The 18,979-nt window shown below is 42.8% G+C and overlaps 1 protein-coding gene across 1 annotated transcript in view; it reads left to right on the top strand.

Annotated features, from left to right (window-relative positions):
• Window positions 1-18,979, top strand: part of FARS2 (phenylalanyl-tRNA synthetase 2, mitochondrial) — a 270,252-nt gene that overhangs the window by 159,317 nt on the left and 91,956 nt on the right. The window contains exon 6 of the mRNA XM_066579301.1: window positions 5,634-5,794. Within this exon, the coding sequence (XP_066435398.1) occupies window positions 5,634-5,794 (161 nt within the window). The remainder of the gene's footprint in view (window positions 1-5,633; window positions 5,795-18,979) is intronic.

Here is an 18,979-nt window from a genome sequence, read left to right as displayed (position 1 = left end):
CGATGTATATTACAAAGTGCATTAATATGGCCATACAGAAGTGCTTAACCCCACTTGCTTTCGCGAGACAACCCCTTTAAGTAGTTTTCCAATCCTAGTAAGTTATGGCATATTGCTAGGATATAACTCACTGATCGCTGGGAATCTAATTCCCACAATGCTTAGAATGAAGGCGATCACACATTAGTTTAAACAAACTTAACGTTTCAGACAACTTATGCTCATCTAGCAGCCTGTAAACATTTTTATTTGTTTTACCACTGTAAATTAAGGCTGAATTGCAGTCTCTTCCTCTGCAATCCACTGCTTGTCATTAGGCATTCAGCTTCTGTAGTAACTGGAACATTAAGACAGTTTATTAGCTGTCAAGGAGAGTCTGTCTTCACATGATCAACTTACTTGCACTCACACAGCTCTCCAACCTGCTGTCAGTGTGTATGCAACCTTTGTCTCTCTTGATCCTATATTTAACGAACTTGTTATGTGCACTTATCTTTATGCTGTAAGCATTGTAATGTCTCAAGTTCGTTGTGGCCAAACAACATAATTTCTATTGGTCTTGTATGTTTGCATGGTCACTGCATATAAACAAATCTCTATATATCGGCAAATATGGGCAGTCAAAGCTGGGCGGAGTCCGAGCTACACGCTGTTTCTGTTACATGGGAACGCATCCTTATAGTTCATTGAATACTGTATGTATCTACTTTCTATTCTTCTTATAGTTCCTTTAATTACAGTCGGTAATTATGTGGACAGCTAATACTCATTGTACTGTGGTTTTGATGAAACTGTATTTTCATTTTTTATGTTATTGCCCTGATTCCAATTTTCATCAGTTCTGATCTATCTATAATGGATCCTTTTAGGCCCCATTAAAAGCCATTCTGGGAAATTTCTTTTTTTAAGTGCCCCTTTATATAACTTTAGTCTAATTTTAGCTATGTCTCCAGCAGAATGTTCTGCAGAGTAAAGGCCCTTTTACACGCAACGATTATCACTCAAAATTTGTTCAAATAGCCGAAGGGGAGTGATAATCGTTATGTGTAAATGCGGGCCGTCATTTACTATTCGTTCACTTATCGTTTGCCACGGGTTTTTAGCCCACCTAAAAACCATCATCAAGCTACTCAAGATTTGTTCCATTTTAATGCAATTCAGTCTTTTGAACAGCTTGCCGACTTGAGGTGAGTAAACAATGTACTCATTGTGTTTGCCTTGCATACATAATGAGTTCATTGTTTTCTCTTGTCTGGATAAGACAATGGAATCCTGCTGGCCAGATAATCCCTTGTATAAACACACGCCCACCTGAGCAAACAATGCATACTGAGTTTACTTTAGTTAATGAGGAAATGAAGATGATTAAAAGACATTAACTGTACGTGTAACTTTATGCAAAAATGTCGTCAGTTCGTTAAGTCGTGTGGTCGTTTTAGCGATTTTATTGTGTGTAAAAGGGCCTTAAATTTGACACTGTGTTTATGATGTTTATTACCTGAGACAGAGTCAACAAAAGACAAGAATACACACGATTTTCTTTAGAACAATGTAGCCAGCAGACACAAGTCGACAGAAACTGATCATTCTTTACACTTCAAAGAAAAGCCAGTTCCAACCAAATGAATGATGTAGCAGTGTTTTCTCTTTGTAACACACCTTTCTGTGGAAACTTGAAAAACCTATTTGTCTATAAAACCTGGGTCTTAACACAATAAAGCAGAGACTCTCTTGGTAACACATCCCATGTTGTTGTGTGCAGTAATTTTCTCCAAACTCGTACCGACTGCACCTAATTTGGCACCCACAATTAGCGCGATTGCACTAACATTTAGTTTTTTCTTCCTATGTAAAAATTCCTAAAATCCTTTTCTACGGTCGGGTAATATAAACTCATTGTGACCATCTAAGAATTACTTGGCCTTCCGTTCTTTCCAGAAGTCATTATTTCATTCATCAGAATTCTTGTATGATGAAATTGCCTGGACTGCACCACATAAGCTCTTCACAGATGTGTGTGTGATGTCTTCACAAGCTCTTCGCAGGTTCAGGGGGGCGCTCCTTTCAGTTTTAAGCACTCTCACAAATGCGCTTTTTAACATGATTACCACGGCGTTTTGAGCACCACAATATAATGCTCACATTGATTTCAATGGGACATCACAGACATGCCGTCTGCTCTATTTTACTGAGTTTAGTGTACCTCATCACCCATCACAGTGATGGGGTGCGCTAAATCCTGCATCCGAAAACTAAGGTAAAATCGCGGCAAAATGCAGAGATCGAAGACGTGGCATTTTGCAGGCCAAATGTGTGAGTGCTGCCTTACTGCTAATGATTAGAAGCTCCTGTCACACAGTTGTAATAAATGAGATGACAGTTCATCCTCCTGACTATATACGTATGGCGTTCAATTTATTTAGGTGAATCTACAGTAGAAGGTAATGATAATTACAGTGTCCTCCCATTATGGTACTGACTCCAGCTGGTCATGTGATGCTGTGCATCATGGGATTGCTAGCACAGCATAAAGGAAGTGAAAGCAATGAGAAATCTAGAAATCAAGATAGTATCTGATAAGTATGAGACAGGAAGCTGCACTGCGTGCAAGTGACTGCAATATACATAGGAAATGTCTAGAGAGTTATAGACAATACGGTAACAGGTACAGTAATGGAAAAATGTACTTTTGCTGGAGTTGCCCTTTAACTATAGGTCTGTCAGGTTTCTATTTTCTTGCAGCTTGCAGAATAGCACAGTGGACTGCTCTGCTCTGCCTGGCAGAGCCAAATACTATATATGCCAGATACAATCCCAAGATTAAAACTAAAACTCTAGGAAAGCAAAAAAGTCCCTTATTGTTAACAGGACGTAACGCTTCTAGACAACCAAGCTGTGATGCATTGGACCGTCGGTGTGCGTAGAGTTGACGCTGGCAGTAATCTGAAGGTTTTATTCTTTAGGTCGCCTGCACACGAGCGTTCCAGATTACGCCTGCGGATTTTCACGAGCGGAAGAGCTGCATATGGCCGCTTGCAGACGGGCGGGTCGGATCCGGCGGCGAGAATTTTTGCCGCGGGACCCAACCCGAGCGCCTGCAGGGACCAGCGCGTACTCACCCGCGCTCGCTGGCCTCGGCTGTTTGATGTGTCGGCTTGCCGGGCAGCCGGCGCATGCGCAGACCGGAGCCGGCGGCGGGTGAGTGACATTTCTGAGCGGGGCTCGCAGAGCCCCGCACAGAAATAGAGCATGCCACGGTTTGTTTGCCGCGCGATATTTCACGCGGCCAAATCGCGGCCGTCTGCATAGGATTGCGTTTGTTAACGCAATCCTATGCAGGCTTCCAGCAGCGGAAATTTCGCTGGAAATCCCGCCGCGGAATTTCCGCTCGTGTGCAGGCAGCCTATGGCACTTAAGGCCGCCTGCACACGAGCATTCCGGATTCCGCTAGCGGATTTTCACGCGCGTATGGTACCTAAATGTGCTTGCGGATAGGTGCGGATGCGTGAAAAATCACGCGCGGATATACGCGGATGTGTTGCGGAAAAAACCGCGCAGAAAAATCCGGAAGACACCCTTATTGTAAACCCAACCCCTAGAGAACTGCCCATTCCTTGGAAAACAGCTTAAAAACCAACACCCAGACTCCGTTTTGTCCCTCTTGCTTGTGCGAGCACCGTTAAATTATTCTGGCAACATGCTTTCACCCGGTGAGCAGATGTCTTTGTGGGCATGGTTGATCCATGTAACTTTTTTCGAACGTACTATAAAAATACTATATAAGTGTGGTAATGTAGTAATCGTACTGACCCATAGAATAAAAATATTGGGTCGTTTTTGTTGCACTTTGCGCGCTGCAGAAACAGGACGCACCGAAAGATGGTGGAAAGTCTTTTTTTTCTCTCCGATTACAATTTTTAAAGGTTTTTCAGTAAATTATATGGTACAATAAATAGTGCCATTGCAAAATACAACTCGTCCCGCAAAAAAATAACAAGCCCTTATACAGCGACGTCGATGGATAAATAAAGGAACTACGATTTTTTAGGGAGTAGGGGGAAAAAGAGGAAAAAAGCAAAAAAGCTCCGTCACTAAGGGGTTAAAAGTGGGGATGGAAAAAAGCACAATAAAAACAAAAGTAAAACTGCTTGGCCACTAAGGGGTTAAAATGAAAAAAAAAAGTACATTTGACGCAATAGCGAATAATACTCACGCAAGTTCTTCTGTTCTGCTTCTACTGTGTTCGTCCACGCATCCCCATAAACCTGCACGGACAGTAGACGCCAGGATTGTTCCTTTCTGTTCTTGTCGAGGTATTCTGGGGAGTTACTGTCCCATAGGCTGGGGAAGTCCTGCATGATTGCCACAAGTTTCCCAATGTCGATCATTATGGCTTGTGGCAGGCTGGTGTCTGCTGGCTGCTCTCTGGTAGATGAGGGGACTGAAAGGACAGATCTGCAGTTGAAATGTGCCTGTGAAGCTCTGTGCTGTGTGTTGGGACGCCTCCTACCATGCCTACTTCCTGTAGTCATAGCAACCAGTGACTCCATCCGCAGCTGCACTGCGGATGTACTGCGTGAAAAAACGCACCCATTCACTTGTATTGGAGGCTTCACGCGCATGATCCGACCAAAATTAGAACAGGTCGCAGATTTTTTCACGCGCGTGAAAAAACGCGATACACATCCATCCGTCTGGGGACAACTGCGGATCCTCATAGGAGTATATTGGCTGCGGTCTGGGGCGGATTATGTGCCTAAAATCACGCGCTTGAAATTCTGCTCGTGTGCAGGCACCCTAAACGTGCTTGCGGATAGGTGCAGATGCGTGAAAAATCACGCGCGGGTATATGCGGATGTGCTGCGGAAAAAAACGCGCAGAAAAACCTGCAGCCGCCGCATATAGTAACCCAACCCCTAGAGAACTGCCCAATTCCTTGGAAAACGGCATAAAAACCAACACCCAGTCTCCATTTTGTCCCTCTTGCTTGTGAGAACAAGGCTGGTGGCTGCAGGCTGGTGGAGGAGGTGACTGAGGGCAGTGGTGCGGCTGAAATTGGCCTGTGGAGCCTCCTACCATGCCTACTTCCTCTAATGTCATAGCCACCAGTGTCTTAATCCGCAGCTGCACCACGGATGTACTGCGTTAAAAAAACGCGTCCATTCACTTGTATTGGAGTCTCCACGCACAGAATCCGACCCAAATTAGGACATGCCACGTTTTTTTTCTAGCGCGTGAAAATCCGCAATGCAAATCCGTCCGTCTGGGGACAACTGCGGATCCCCATAGAAGTATATTGGCTGCGGTCAGGGGCGGACAATGTGCTTAAAATACCGCTGAAGAAATTCCGCCCGTGTGCAGGCACCCTTAAAGTAAGTGAAGAGCCGGCCTCAAGCCATATTTTACAGTGAACACCATTGAAATGAGATTCTTTGGCTTGGATTGAATCCATGTAGGATGTCTGCTCCATTGATTGGGTTTTTAACATACTTTGTTTACATGAGTGTTGTAGCCATCAAAAGCCAATTACTGAGATTCCGTTTTTTGAGCTTGTCTATTGGAAAAGGAATACATATTTCATTTGAAACCTTTTACACTAATCTTCTGGATTTTCGTCTTGTTTTCGGTTACAGCTGGTGCTCAGGACAAAATTGGATGGGCATTTGGTCTCGGATTAGAGAGATTGGCCATGATTCTTTATAGTATTCCTGACATTCGCCTGTTCTGGAGTGAAAGTGAGCTCTTCCTGAAACAATTCCACGTGTCCGACATCAACCAGGCGGTTCAATTTCAGGTAACTAATGGCAAGTAAATTACTAAAGAGATGTCTTTCATTGTGAAATCATACCAATGAATTGTGCTAATTGCTGCTACATTGGTAAGCAATCGCTAATAGATATTAGATTCTCTTCATTTATGCTGTGTTATACCCACTGGTTTTCAAAGTTGATGTATCCCAGAAGGAATTGTGTTTCTGAGAACTATATATAGATTGGTGTTAATACTCTGGAGGCCTGTCCTTTAAAAGCCAATGGATATCACATTTAGAAAGATCTCGTTTTTATGATCACAAAGACAGCTGAGCAGCAATAAAAGTCACTATATTGTGTAAACCATTGTACATGGCAGTTTGCCTGTCTCTATCTAAAGGGAACCTGTCCCTACAGCACTGTAAGCTAAGTTCTGGTGCTGCTACGGGAGGAGGCGGGAAGCCGGGTGATGTATTTTTTTATATTCACACACTCTCCCCATCCAATGTGCAGCAATCTGACTCTTTTTAGATTGCCTCTTCCATACAAGTCTGCAAGTATAGGCCTATAAGTCTACATGCATGTACAGACCTGTGAGCCTGACTTTTATACTGGAATAGATCTTTGAACCAATTATTAAACAACATGTATGCAAGTACTTGGATACACATGGAGTAATTAACCAGAACCAGCATGGGTTTGTAACAAACAAGTCATGCCAGACGACTCTAATTTCCGTCTATGACTGAATCACCGACTGGGTTGATCAGGGAAATGCAGTAGATATAGTATATCTTGACTTTAGTAAAGCATTTGACAAAGTATCTCATACTATACGTATTGAAAAAATGACCACATATGGGATTGGCAAGGCAACTGTTAGGTGGATTCACAACTGGCTGAGTGATTGTACTCAAAAAGTGGTCATAAATGGCTGCACATCCAAGTGGAAGAATGTATCAAGTGGGGTACTACAAGGCTCTGTCCTAGGCCCAGTGTTGTTCAACATTTTTATAAATCATCTGGAGGGCGGAATGATGAGAAACTGATCGAATTTGCTGATGACACAAAGCTAGGAGGGATAGCTAACACTAGGGAAGAGAGAGAGTATTCACAAATATCTAGAAAAGCTTGCACAGTGAGCGGTGACTAACAGAATGGTATTTAACGAGGAGAAATGCAAAGTCCTACATCTGGGCAAGAAAAATGAAAAAAGCACATACAGAATGGGAGGAATTGGGTTAAGCAGCAGCACATGTGAAAAAGACTTGGGTATACTAATAGATCATAGACTGAACATGAGTCAACAATGTGATGCAGCAGCAAAAAAGGCAAACACAATTCTGGGATGTAGTAAGAGAAGCATAGAGTCTAGATCACGTGAGGTCATTATCCTCCTCTACTCTTCCTTAGTCAGACCTCATCTAGAATACTGTGCCCAGTTCTGGGCAGCCCACTTTAAAAAATAAATAATAATAATCTTTATTTATATAGTGCCAATTTATTCTGCAGCGCTTTCGGGCATGGATAAATGCAAAACAATACAACTATTGCAACAAATACAATGTGAGATACATTGGGTTAGACACAAATGGGTTGAGGGTGGTACAGGAGGTGCAGGGGTTGGGGAACACAAAAAAGACATAGACAGACTGGAGCAAGTTCAGAGAAGAGCTACCAGGATGGTCAGCGGTCTGCAAATCATGTCCTATGAGGAACGGTTAAAGGATCTGGGAATGTTTAGCTTGCAAAAAAAAAGGCTTAGAGGAGACTTAATAGCTGTCTACAAATATCTGAAGGGCTGTCACACTGCAGAGGGATCAGCCCTATTCTCATTTGCACAAGGAAAGACGAGAAGCAATGGGATGAAACTGAAAGGGAGAAGACACAAATTAGATATTAGAAAAAACTTTCTGACTGTGAGGGGAATCAATGAGTGGAACAGGTTGCCACGGGAGGTGATGAGTTCTCCTTCAATGGAATCTTCAAACAAAGGCTGGACAAATATCTGGGATGATTTAGTAATCCTGCAGTGAGCAGGGGGTTGGACCCGATGACTCTGGAGGTCCCTTACAACTCTACCATTCTATGAGTCTATGGGAGAGTGCAGATTTTTATGCGGTGTGCAATTTTCAGAAGGTGATAGCGTTGGATCGGGAGAGTGTGTGAGTATAAAAATACATTTGTATGAAATGTGAATGCATACCTGACAATTTAAAAAAGCACTCTGGATATTTTTCTGGAAAAAAGATGTATTTAGTTCCAGCACTTCTAATAAAAAAATGAATCTGTATAAAAATATATCCATAAAAAGGTAAAAACCCTCACATATGCAAACAGAGACCAACGCGTTTCGGCAAAAAAACTAAGCCTTAATTATAGCATATAGCCTTACAAGGAGCAAGTCCTTTAAAAGGTAAGAGGATATGACATAACAAAAGCATGACCACTCCTACTAATGAATAAATAATGAGAAAATGAAAATGAAAAACAATTAAAAAACTTTACAATATAAACATAAAATCAGATCTAAGGTTAGATCATGTAGAAATCTGGTTCTTGTACAGGCTATGTTCTATGATTAACCCTTTCCAATCCACTGTCTCACGTCATAAGACATTATGATTTAAAGCTGTACAGCTCCGATGTTGGAAGACGTCCGTCTGGGTTCTCTTACTGTATATTGCCAGCCTCTCTGCTGTCGGAGTCTATCCAACGTGTCACATCATGCAGTACTGGCTTTAGCCAGCAGATAGCGCCATTGTATAATGGCAGAAAAAGAGTAAGCCCCATAGGAAAACCAGGATACAAATTGGATTGGAAAGGGTTAAGGCTTAGTTTTCTTTCGAAACGCATTGGTCCCTGTTTACACATATATGAGCCTTTTTAGCTTCCTATGGATATATTCTAATAAAGATGCAGGTTTATAAAAAGTGCTGGAGCGATATACACTGGCTTTACTACATTGCATTCCTGAGAACCGGCTTGGTGTGTTTTCCATGAACCCCCCTTATTGGAGGTTGGCTGTTGGGCATACCACCATGGATCAAGATTTTTGTTGAGTGTATTTTACCTTTTTAAATGCCGCTGTCAACGCTGCTCGAGGGTCCCGTACGCCCCCCCCCCCCCCCGCGCGGTGAGATCGGGGAAGCCGTGCAGGTGTCATGGCTGCCGGGGGCCTTCTGGAAGGCCCCAGGGCTACCTTGAGAGACTGCCTATCAAGCCATCCCCGCGGGGTGGCTTGATAGGCTGCCTGTCAGAATGCAGTATTACTTAATGCTATAGCATTACGTCATACTGCAGGAGCGATCAAAGTATCGCATATTGTAGTCCCCCAGGGGGATTTATAAGTAAAGTAAAAAAAAAGAGCAATAAAGTTTTTTTAATTGTAAAAAAAAAAAAGTCATAAAAGTTTAAATCACCCCACTCTTTGCCATATCTGTAATTAAAAAGTCTAAATAATAAAATAAAAATACATATTTGGTATTGCCGCGTCCGTAAAGTCCGATCTATCAAAGTAGCACAATATTTACCCCGCACGGTGAACGTCGTCTGGGGTAAAGAAAGTAAAGAACGCCAGAAATGCACTTTTTACGTCAACCTGTCTCCCAGAAAAAATGAAATAAAAAGCGATCAAAAAGCTGTACGTATTCCGAATTAGTACTAACGGAAACTACAGGACATCCTGCAAAAAATGAGCTATCGCTGAACTACGCCGACGGAAGAATAAAATAGCTATTGCGCGCACAAGATGACCACAGAAAATAATTGAAAAAAATTAAATGTCTTTGAAAAAAAAGTGTAGTATAGTAAAAAAAAACTATACAAGTTTGGTATCGTAGTAATCGTACCGACCCATAGAATAAAGTTATCATGTCGTTTTTGTTGCAGTTTGCGCGCTGTAGAAGCAAGACGCACTGAAAGATGGCGGAATGTCATTTTTTTCTTTTAGTTTTACTCCACTTAGAATTTTGTAAAAGTTTTTCAGTACATTATATGGTACATTAAATAGCACCATTGAAAAATACAAGTCATCCTGCAAAAAACAAGCCCTCATACAGCGACATCGATGGATAAATAAAGGAGTTATGATTTTTTTAAGGGCGTCAGGAAAAACGAAAATGGAAAAAAAAAAGGACCACATCATTAAGGGGTTAAAGACCTAACACTTTTTAGGCATTTTACCCATGTGGTAGTTTTACTGCCCTATTTTTTTTTCTTCAGCTGCCAAAATGATTTTTTTGCTGCGTTTATTTTTTTCGTGACAAATAGGACTATTTTTGAAGTATTTTTTTCACTGACTTTTTTTCTCGTTTTTAGGGTGTAAAAAGCTAAAAAAAAAGATTTTTTTTTAACATTTATAGTTATTTTTTTTTAATTAGTATATTTACGCTAAAATATAGTATGGGAATGGGTTCCTCATTTTGTGTTGGACGTTTTGATATATAATATGTATGGTTTCGGTTTGCAGAGCGTATACAACAACGCTTTTGGTTGGCGTCAGCTTTGGGTTATTTTCTTCCTTATGTATATGTTGTTGTTTTATTCTGTAATTTAGTTTTACACATGTATGTAATTATATTTTTTTACTATCTATGTCCCCTATAAAGTCCTATAAGACCTCTGGGGGACAGTCACATGTTTTGTTTTTTTTGTTTTTTTTATTTGACACTTTCCCACTGTAGCTGGGGCATCCATAGGAGCCCCAGTTACAGGGGAAAAAACATCTCCTGTAGTGACTTTAGTCACTGGCAGAGGTGATCAGGGTCTTCAGGGACACTGTAGCTCTGCTGTAGCAGGGAATCCTGGCGGTCACGTGACCCTTGGGCTCCCGTAGTGGAAGTTATACTTCTGCTTTCACTTTTCAGTACACAGCGCTCATTGAGCACTGTGTACTTGGGGAAGGAGAAAGCAGAAAGGGTTAAAAAGCCCTGCTGCCTTCTCCTCTGGGTTATCAGCTGTTACTAACAGCTGACAACCCGTCCTGTCTCTGATTGATTGCAGAGCCAGGAAGCTTAAATCTTTGCTGTAATTTCACATACGGCTGGGCTTTAAGCCTGGGGCCAGGCGCCGTAAATTTACAGTGCCTGGTCCTAAACGGGTTAATGTCAGATGGGGGGCCAACAGTGGATTCGAAAGGGTTAAAGAAGCTGTTCCGATCGGCTGCCTGTTCATTAAGTGATCACTACACCGAACTCCGAAGCTGTGCTTCTTGGAAGTATTAATAACTACAGGCAGCACAATATCTCTACAATGTTGAGAAATTTTGCCCAGAAGTAGTCCTGTCTCCAGCAGTTCTTTCATTGACCGAATTTTGAGTTCTCAGTAGTAATGTTTATTACAGCAGTAGGACATAATTCTATTATAACGACCAAAGAAATGTTTGTCTCGTTTTCTTCGTTACGATCTTAAACCAACACATAAACTAAGGCAGTGTGCCTCATGTTGGCATTAAAGGGATTATGTCCACCAAAGCGGCTCCCATTTCATTGCAATACCCTTACATCATGATACGATCCTGCAGAAAGAGAATACTTTGTAAGAAAAGGAGCCGGATGGGAAACACTAGAATATACAATGAGTGCATCACAGTTCTAGGCCTCATAGTTGCAAAATATGCCAAAGGAAGAAGCAGATTGCTCCAGTTAACCATTAAAAGGCACCATCTTGGTAAGATCTTTTCCCGTTTTTTTACCTTTTTTTCATTCCTTACTTACATAGTACAATACATGTTTAGATTGAAACGACATGACATATTGCTGGTTCTGCTTGACTTGAAGACTGCTGAGGTCAACCATTTACTGCTCAGTCGAAGGATCTCTTTCCTACTGCCTTCGGGAATCACATAGCAGAATCTGTCTGCGCAGTAGTTTTACTATTTTTCTTCAATATGGGTACTTTTCTATTAAATAATATCAGTTTTCTGGCTGCTTTAGGCCCGTTTCACACAGGCGACAAAATCACGTGATTTTCTCACCATGCGACAGCGCTACAAATCGCATGTATGTGAAGCCCAGGCTTTCCAATGGGTTTCTCCACATTAGTGATGTGAAGCAGGCTGGTACATTGCGAGAAAAAAAAAATTGTGGGCTACTGAATATTGCCGTGATTTGCGTTGTTTTGTAGCCCATGTTTTCCTATGGAGCCTTCCATTGTGTTACATGGTTTTCATGCGGCGATATGCAACATTTACAGTATAAAAAAATACTGTAAAAATGCTAAAATAAGCCCTATTTGTATAAAGAAACACCCAAGCATTAACTAACAGGCGCTATCGGCTCTGCTGCGCCCCTGCTCGGCACCTCCGGCAAATTGTTTGTAGTTTTCAGTCAGCGCTTACTGGTTTGGAGGTTCAAAACCCCCGCCTCCAGTAAGTGCTGACTGTGATTGGTTCTTCAGCGCTGTGGTTTAGCCAATCACTGCAATTCTTGATAAACCAATCACAGCCATTCAATCCAATATTGAACCTCCAAACCAGGAAGCACTGGCTGAAAACTGCAAGCAAGTTTGCCAGAGGTGCAGAGGAGAAGCGCGGCGGAGCTGACAGCGCCTGTTAGGTAATGTATTGTCTTTTGTGGGTTTTTTTGATGCAGCTAGGGCTTATTTTTCAAGCTCCCCCCCCCCCAAAAAAATGCAGCAATATCACACAGAACACAGATGCGATATCGCTGGGATTTTCTCGTGGCGATATCGCTTTCACCTGTGTGAAAGAGGCTTTACTACCCTGTTTCCCTGAAAATAAGACATACCCTGAAAATAAGACATAGCATGATTTTCTAGAATTTTTGAGGATGCAAAAAGATTTTTCAGGCTTTTTGAGGATGCTTGAAATATAAGCCCTACTCCAAAATTAAGCCCTGCTAACAGTTAATTAAAAAAGTCAATTTAAATTGTGTCCAGGCAGCTATACATGTAAAAAAGTTAAACCTTTTTGAACAAAAATTAATATAAGACACTGTCTTATTCTCGGGGAAACACGGTAGTAGCCCGACAAAGAAAATATCCTCTGCATCTAAGAATCCAACAATCTGGAGGGCACAGGCTCGCCAGCGTTGAACTGTTCATAGTTTACCATCACTCACATCCATCCACGTCCTCAGCGGGATTCATAATCTACATTCCAATTTAACTTCTCAATATGTTTTGGAGTATGATTGGAAACCAGAGTACATAGAGAAAACCCAGGCAATCACAGAGAGGCAAACAGCCTGCAAATGTTGTTCTGGGTGGAATTCCAACCCAGGACTTCAGCGCTGCAAGGCAACAAGTTGCAACCATGCAATAAAAGACATTTGTAATTTTGAGTCTAGAAATACCAATAAATGATATAAGATCTGAATGTCGTGTAGAGTCGACTGATGGAAAGTTTGATCTTTACAGAGTCTTAAGTAGATTCATGTTAACATAAAGTTAATTATATTTTTAAGTTGTCCCATTATTAAAAATTCAGTTTTTTGTTTTTTTTTAACTCGTTTTATTGAACAGTATGTATTCCATATAATATATGAATAAACAACTTTGGTTACATCATCGGCTCCTTGTGGTCATACAATCGCTCTTAGATACGTTACATTAACATATACAGATATTAAGTACATTGTGTCAGTACATTTGCTCGTGGTTTCAGTAGGGGGCAGTAGTGTTTACGTGTTTTACGAGCTCGTTCTAGGCACAGTTGCTCTCAACAGGCTTTGGAATTGGTCTTGCGTGAATTCTGTGTTCATCTTTCCCATACCTTATTGAATTTTTCAGGGCACTTTCTGTTTTTGTAAACTATTTTTTCATACGGCAGTATGGCGTTGATTATGTTCTGCCATTTTGAGAGTGTCGGGGGGCGTCTATCCTTCCACCGCAGGGCTACTGTTTTGCGGGCATAAAATAGCACCTTGGTGAGAAATATCTTGTCATGGTATTGCCATTGATCTTCATCCAAAATACCCAGGAGGCATATCGCTGGGTTGTGTGGTACTGGTACGCCCATCAATTGAGTTAAAAACTCAGTAACTTCTCCCCAGTATGTGATGATATTTGGACAGCTCCATATTAAGTGATTGAAGTTTGCGTTAGGTGCTCTGCACCGATGGCATTGGTTTGTAGGTGTCCTATTCATTTTATGGAGTCTGGTCGGTGTCAAGTAGCATTGGTGTAGTATATATAATTGTGTTAGTTTGTTATTTGCGGCTGGTGATACCTCAGTGTATGTGGACATTGCAGTTTCCCAGTCTTCATTAGTAGGAGTGGGGATGAGTTCTTTCCATCTCTCTACCACTGTCATGGGCGTGTCGGGGATCTTGGATCTTAGTAGGTGGGTGTATAGTGCCGATATCAGGCCTTTGGGTCCTTGGGTGCGCAGTATGCCTATTAATGGGTATTGGGAGAAAGGTTGTCTGGGCTCTGGAAATTGTGCTGTTAAAGCGTGTCTGAGATGTAGGTACCTGAAGAAGCCGGATCTTGGGATTTGGTATAGTTGCTGTAATTGTTTGAGGAAGATCAATACTTGGTCGATGTATAAATGTTCTAGAGTAGTGATTCCCAGGTTTACCCAGAATTGTTTGTCTAGTAAATTTATCAGGTGTGGTAATGCTCTGTTGTCCCATAGGGGGGTCTCCAGAGGGGTGTCGTCCTGTTTGGTCAGTCACTTACACGCCTGCCACACATTGGCTGCGAGTCTATGTATGGGGAGCTTCTGTTTGGTCAATAGTCTCGGTTTTTCTAGGAGGATCCAGAGTGATGCCTCTGAGAGAAAGAACATCGGGTGGTGCTCAGAGTTTGGGAGAGGAGAGCCCGATAACCAATGTCGGATGTATCTAACCTGTCCCGCTAGGTAGTAGAGTTTGAAGTCTGGTAACGCCATTCCTGCCATTTCTTTAGGCCGTTGTAGAGTGTCCATGCGAAGTTTGGCTCTAGAATTTCCCCATATAAATGGTATTATTAGGGAATTAGTTTTTTTGAAAAATTTTTGTGGTATGGGTGCTTCTGCGTGTTCTAGGCAGTATAGATACTTGGGGAGTATTATCATTTTTATGAGGTTAATTCTACCTGCTACAGATAGTGGCAGGGAGCTCCAGGATTTTAGTTTTTGTTGTAGGGTTGTCAGTAAGGGGGTGATGTTTAGGTCTAGGCTTTGCGTGTGGTCTCTAGTAATATAAATCCCTAGGTATTTAAATTGGGGGGTCACTTGCAGTTTACAAAATATGTCTCCAGTCTGCCATCCTTCTGTTCTTAGGGGCATAAAAACGAATTTCTGCCAATTTATACGTAGGCCTGAAAAGTTTCCAAATTTGTCTATTAGGGAAATAACTAACGGAAGGGTGTTTTTGGGGTCCGACATATATAGTATTATGTCATCCGCGTATAACCCAATCCTGTCCTCTCTGGGTCCTATCAAGATGCCTCTATATGAGGTGTGCTGTCGGATCCTCAGGGCCAGGGGTTCTATTGCAATTGCAAACAGGAGGGGGGAAAGGGGGCAGCCCTGTCGGGTCCCTCTATGTAGTAGGAAGGAGGTGGAGGCCAGGCCATTTACCACTACCCTAGCAGTCGGAGATTTATATAGAATAGAGATCCACCTAATAAATGAGTCTCCCAGCCCAAACCTCCGTAGAGTCTCCATCAAATAAGGCCACTCGACTGAGTCGAATGCTTTGGCTGCCTCCAATGAGGCCAGGGCCCAGTCTGATCTCCACCTCCACCCCACCTGCGTGATTACTTGCGTCCTTCTAATATTGTCTGATGTAGACATTCCTGGGATAAAGCCTGTTTGGTCAGGGTGAATGATGTCCTTTATAGCTTGGTTTAGGCGAGCGGCCAATATTTTCGTAAGGATTTTATAGTCTGTATTTAACAGTGATATAGGCCTATACGAGCCACAGTCGTCTGGATTTTTATCTGGCTTTAAAATGAGCACTATGTTGGCTTCTAACATTGATTCTGGGAGCTGGTTTTTATCAAATATATGTTCATATAAGGAGAGCAAGTGTGGAATTATTTCTTTCTTGTATTTCAAATAGACTTCTATCGGTAAACCATCTGTGCCCGGGGTTTTGTTTTTGGCCATGTCATTCACTGCTTCCTCAATCTCTTCTTTTGTAATTGGTGAGTCTAATAGGGACTTATGGGTTTCCTGTAATTCTGGGACTGTTATGGCTGTTAGGTATGATTCCAGTTCTTCTGGTAAATAATTAGTCCGTGTTTGATATAGGTTATCGTAGAATTGTTGGAATCTGGTTAGGATCTCTTTTGGGTCTGTAAGTGTTTCTCCTTGGGCCGATTTAATTCTTAGAACAGTTGGGGGGGCAGTCTCCTGTCGGGCCATAAACGCTAGTAGTTTGCTGGATTGGTTTCCCAGCTCAAAGAAGGATTGTCTAGTGTAGAAAAGGTTTCTCTGGGCTTTTTCTCTCAGGTATAATAAGTAATCTCTACCAGTCTGGAGCCACCTGTCTCTTTTGATGTCTGAGGGGTCGGCAATAAATTCTTTCTCTAGTATTTGGCATTGCTCTGCTAAGTGCTCTCCTTCTCGCGCAGAGGCTTTTTTAATAAAGGAAATTGAGGATCTGAAGCAACCTCTAAGATAGGACTTAAATGCTTCCCATACTAACATTTTGTCTGTATGTGCCTCGTGCGCCTCAAAATAGATTTGGATTTGCTCTGGTATGCGGTCATTGGGGCCGAGCAGTGAGAGCCAGAATGGGTGCACTTTTATTCTCTTAATAGTGGCCAGGCCTTGGTTTTTGAGGATCATGCGGATTGGTGTATGGTCCGAGATCCCTCGAGGTAGGAAATCTATGGAGCTGATTTTAGAGAATAGTGAGGGGGACCCGAATATATAGTCTATTCGGCTGAGTACGTGGTTGTGGGCTGCGTGGCAAGTGAATTCCTGCAGTTGTGGGTGAAATACACGCCATAGGTCCAGCCAGCCCGTTACCGAAATGATAGAAGCTAGGCGGGTCCTGCTCGTGTCTCCCTCCCTCCGAGCACCACCTCCGAATCTATCCATAAGGGGGTCCATTACCAAATTCATATCTCCCATACAGATAATTGTTGCGTCTGGTGAAGATGCTGCAAATTGGACGCCATCTGCTAGGATAGCTGTTGTTGCTGGTGGTGGGATGTAGCAGCACAAAAGAACGTATGGGTCGTTATTAATTTTGGATCTTACGAAAATGTATCTGCCTTCTGGATCTCTTTTAATTTGTTCTACTTCCCATCTTAGTGACCTTCCTATCAACAGGGACACCCCTCTGGAGTAGGATGTGTGACATGAGTGAGCGGACCACTGAACCCACGGCTTCAACAAAACTTTTGTAGTTTCAGGTGTGAGGTGGGTTTCCTGGAGGCATAGCACGTGTGGTCGCCAGGAGCGTATTAGAGAATTTATCGTTGATCGCTTTCTGGCTGACCCCATTCCCCTGGCGTTCCAGGACACGAAGGTTACCTCCGCCATAGGCAAGGACAGGTCGATCGGGTCCGGATATATTTCTTTGTGACATTCTGCCTGTCAGGAGTCCCCCCGTGACACACAATTACATCTTTAACATACGTCATGCTACAGTATTTCAATACATTTTTACAGGTAACATGGAGCACTTGATGCATACAACTCGTCAACATTACGGTAATACACTACCAACTTGGAACTCAGATAACTTGTTTCCAACAAACTTTAAATGCTTCCTCTGTTGAGATAGCGTTCGTGGCCGACTAATGTTTGGGGTAACCTACATAGTATAGCTTTGTCTTGGCTATACTTGTGGTATTGTTAGGTTAATGAGACAATAGTGGAAGCCGTTCTTAGCCTAGTGGGCTTTTACTAGGTGGGCCCCATTAGGAGGGGGGGGGGGGAGTGGGGGTTGGGAGAGTGGGGGGGACTCCTTCCTCCCCGGGTACTCTTGTTTCGGTGTTTCTCTGTATAGATATTAAGTTGTATTTTCCCCCAGGGAAGGGGGGGGGGGGGTGGAGAGGAGACGGGAAAAGGAAAGGATGAGGGGGAGGGAGTTATTAGCACTGTTATTAGTACTGGGGGGAGAGGGTGGTCCACCACCATTTTCAGGAGGGGGTAGGCCGAGTAATTGTAGTGTATAGTAGACATCTCAGTCCTGTGTCTCGGTCTCGTATATGGGCAAAGTATAGCTAAGGTACAGTTTCTAGCGTGCATTGGGGTAGCTTTTGTTGCATATTTGCGTGTTTACACTAGAGTCCCGGTACCTGGGGGGGAGAAGAAAGATAGTTATACATATACATTACGGTCCTTCTGGTGGACGTCGGGTAGCCAGCCACTCTTCTGCTTCGGTTGGTGTAGAGAAGAAACGAGTATGATCTCCATCTATCACCCGCAGTCGCGCCGGATACACCATGGAGTATGGAAGTTTCAGGTCTCGTAGCTGCCTTTTAATACCGATGAATGAAGCCCGTTGTTTCTGTAGGTCTGCTGAGAAGTCAGGGAAAATGGATATTGCAGCGTTGTCATAGCGCAGGGGGCCTCCTTTTCTGGCAGCTTGTAGGATTATATCTCTATCTCTGGAGTTGAGTAGTTTTGCCAACAAGGGTCTAATACTTGTGATAGTCCAGCATTGGGGGGAAGTTCGCGGAGCCATCTTTCCATAAATTCTTCAGGCCTCTGTCCTTCAGCTCGTTCTGGTAGACCCACTATGCGCAGATTATTCCGTCTTGAACGGTTTTCGAGGTCATACGCTTTTTGTCTCCAGTATTCGGCTTTTTGTGTAAGGTCACGTATCGCGGCCGACATTGGAGGGACATTGTCATCTAGTGTAGAGATTCTGTCTTCTGTACTTTTAACTCGTTCTCTCAGATTTTGAAGGTCTTGCCTTAATAGGCTTACGTCAATTTTTACTTCGTCGATTTTCCCAGTGAGAGTGGTCGAAGAGGTCTGTATTGCGGATAGGAGCTGCTCAGATAGCTGTTGTAAAGTTTGGACTGTGCCCTCGGGTGGACCTGGGCTAGCGTCTTTTGCCGTTGATGTTCCTGCTGTGGCGGGTTCAGGGCCAGAGTCTTTGCGGGTCTCCCCTCTAGCAAACGCTTTTAGTTTGTCCACTGATGGGTTCTGTCTAGTGGGTCCCATGATGAGTCTTTTGGCTGTTTCGTTTTCTTTATATTGGATGGTTCTGCAGGGGGTTGGGTTCCCAGCAGGGGGCCTATAAACAGCTCTACACTGCTCTGTGGTCTCTTTAGAGCGTGTGCCTTATAGGTGTATTTGTCTGGTATTTCACAGC

This window comes from Eleutherodactylus coqui, chromosome 9, assembly GCF_035609145.1.
Source record: "Eleutherodactylus coqui strain aEleCoq1 chromosome 9, aEleCoq1.hap1, whole genome shotgun sequence".
In the NCBI taxonomy this organism is placed as follows: Eukaryota; Metazoa; Chordata; class Amphibia; order Anura; family Eleutherodactylidae; genus Eleutherodactylus; species Eleutherodactylus coqui.
The sequence above is the reverse complement of the archived record's forward strand: the minus strand, read 5'-3'. Positions and strand labels throughout refer to the sequence as shown.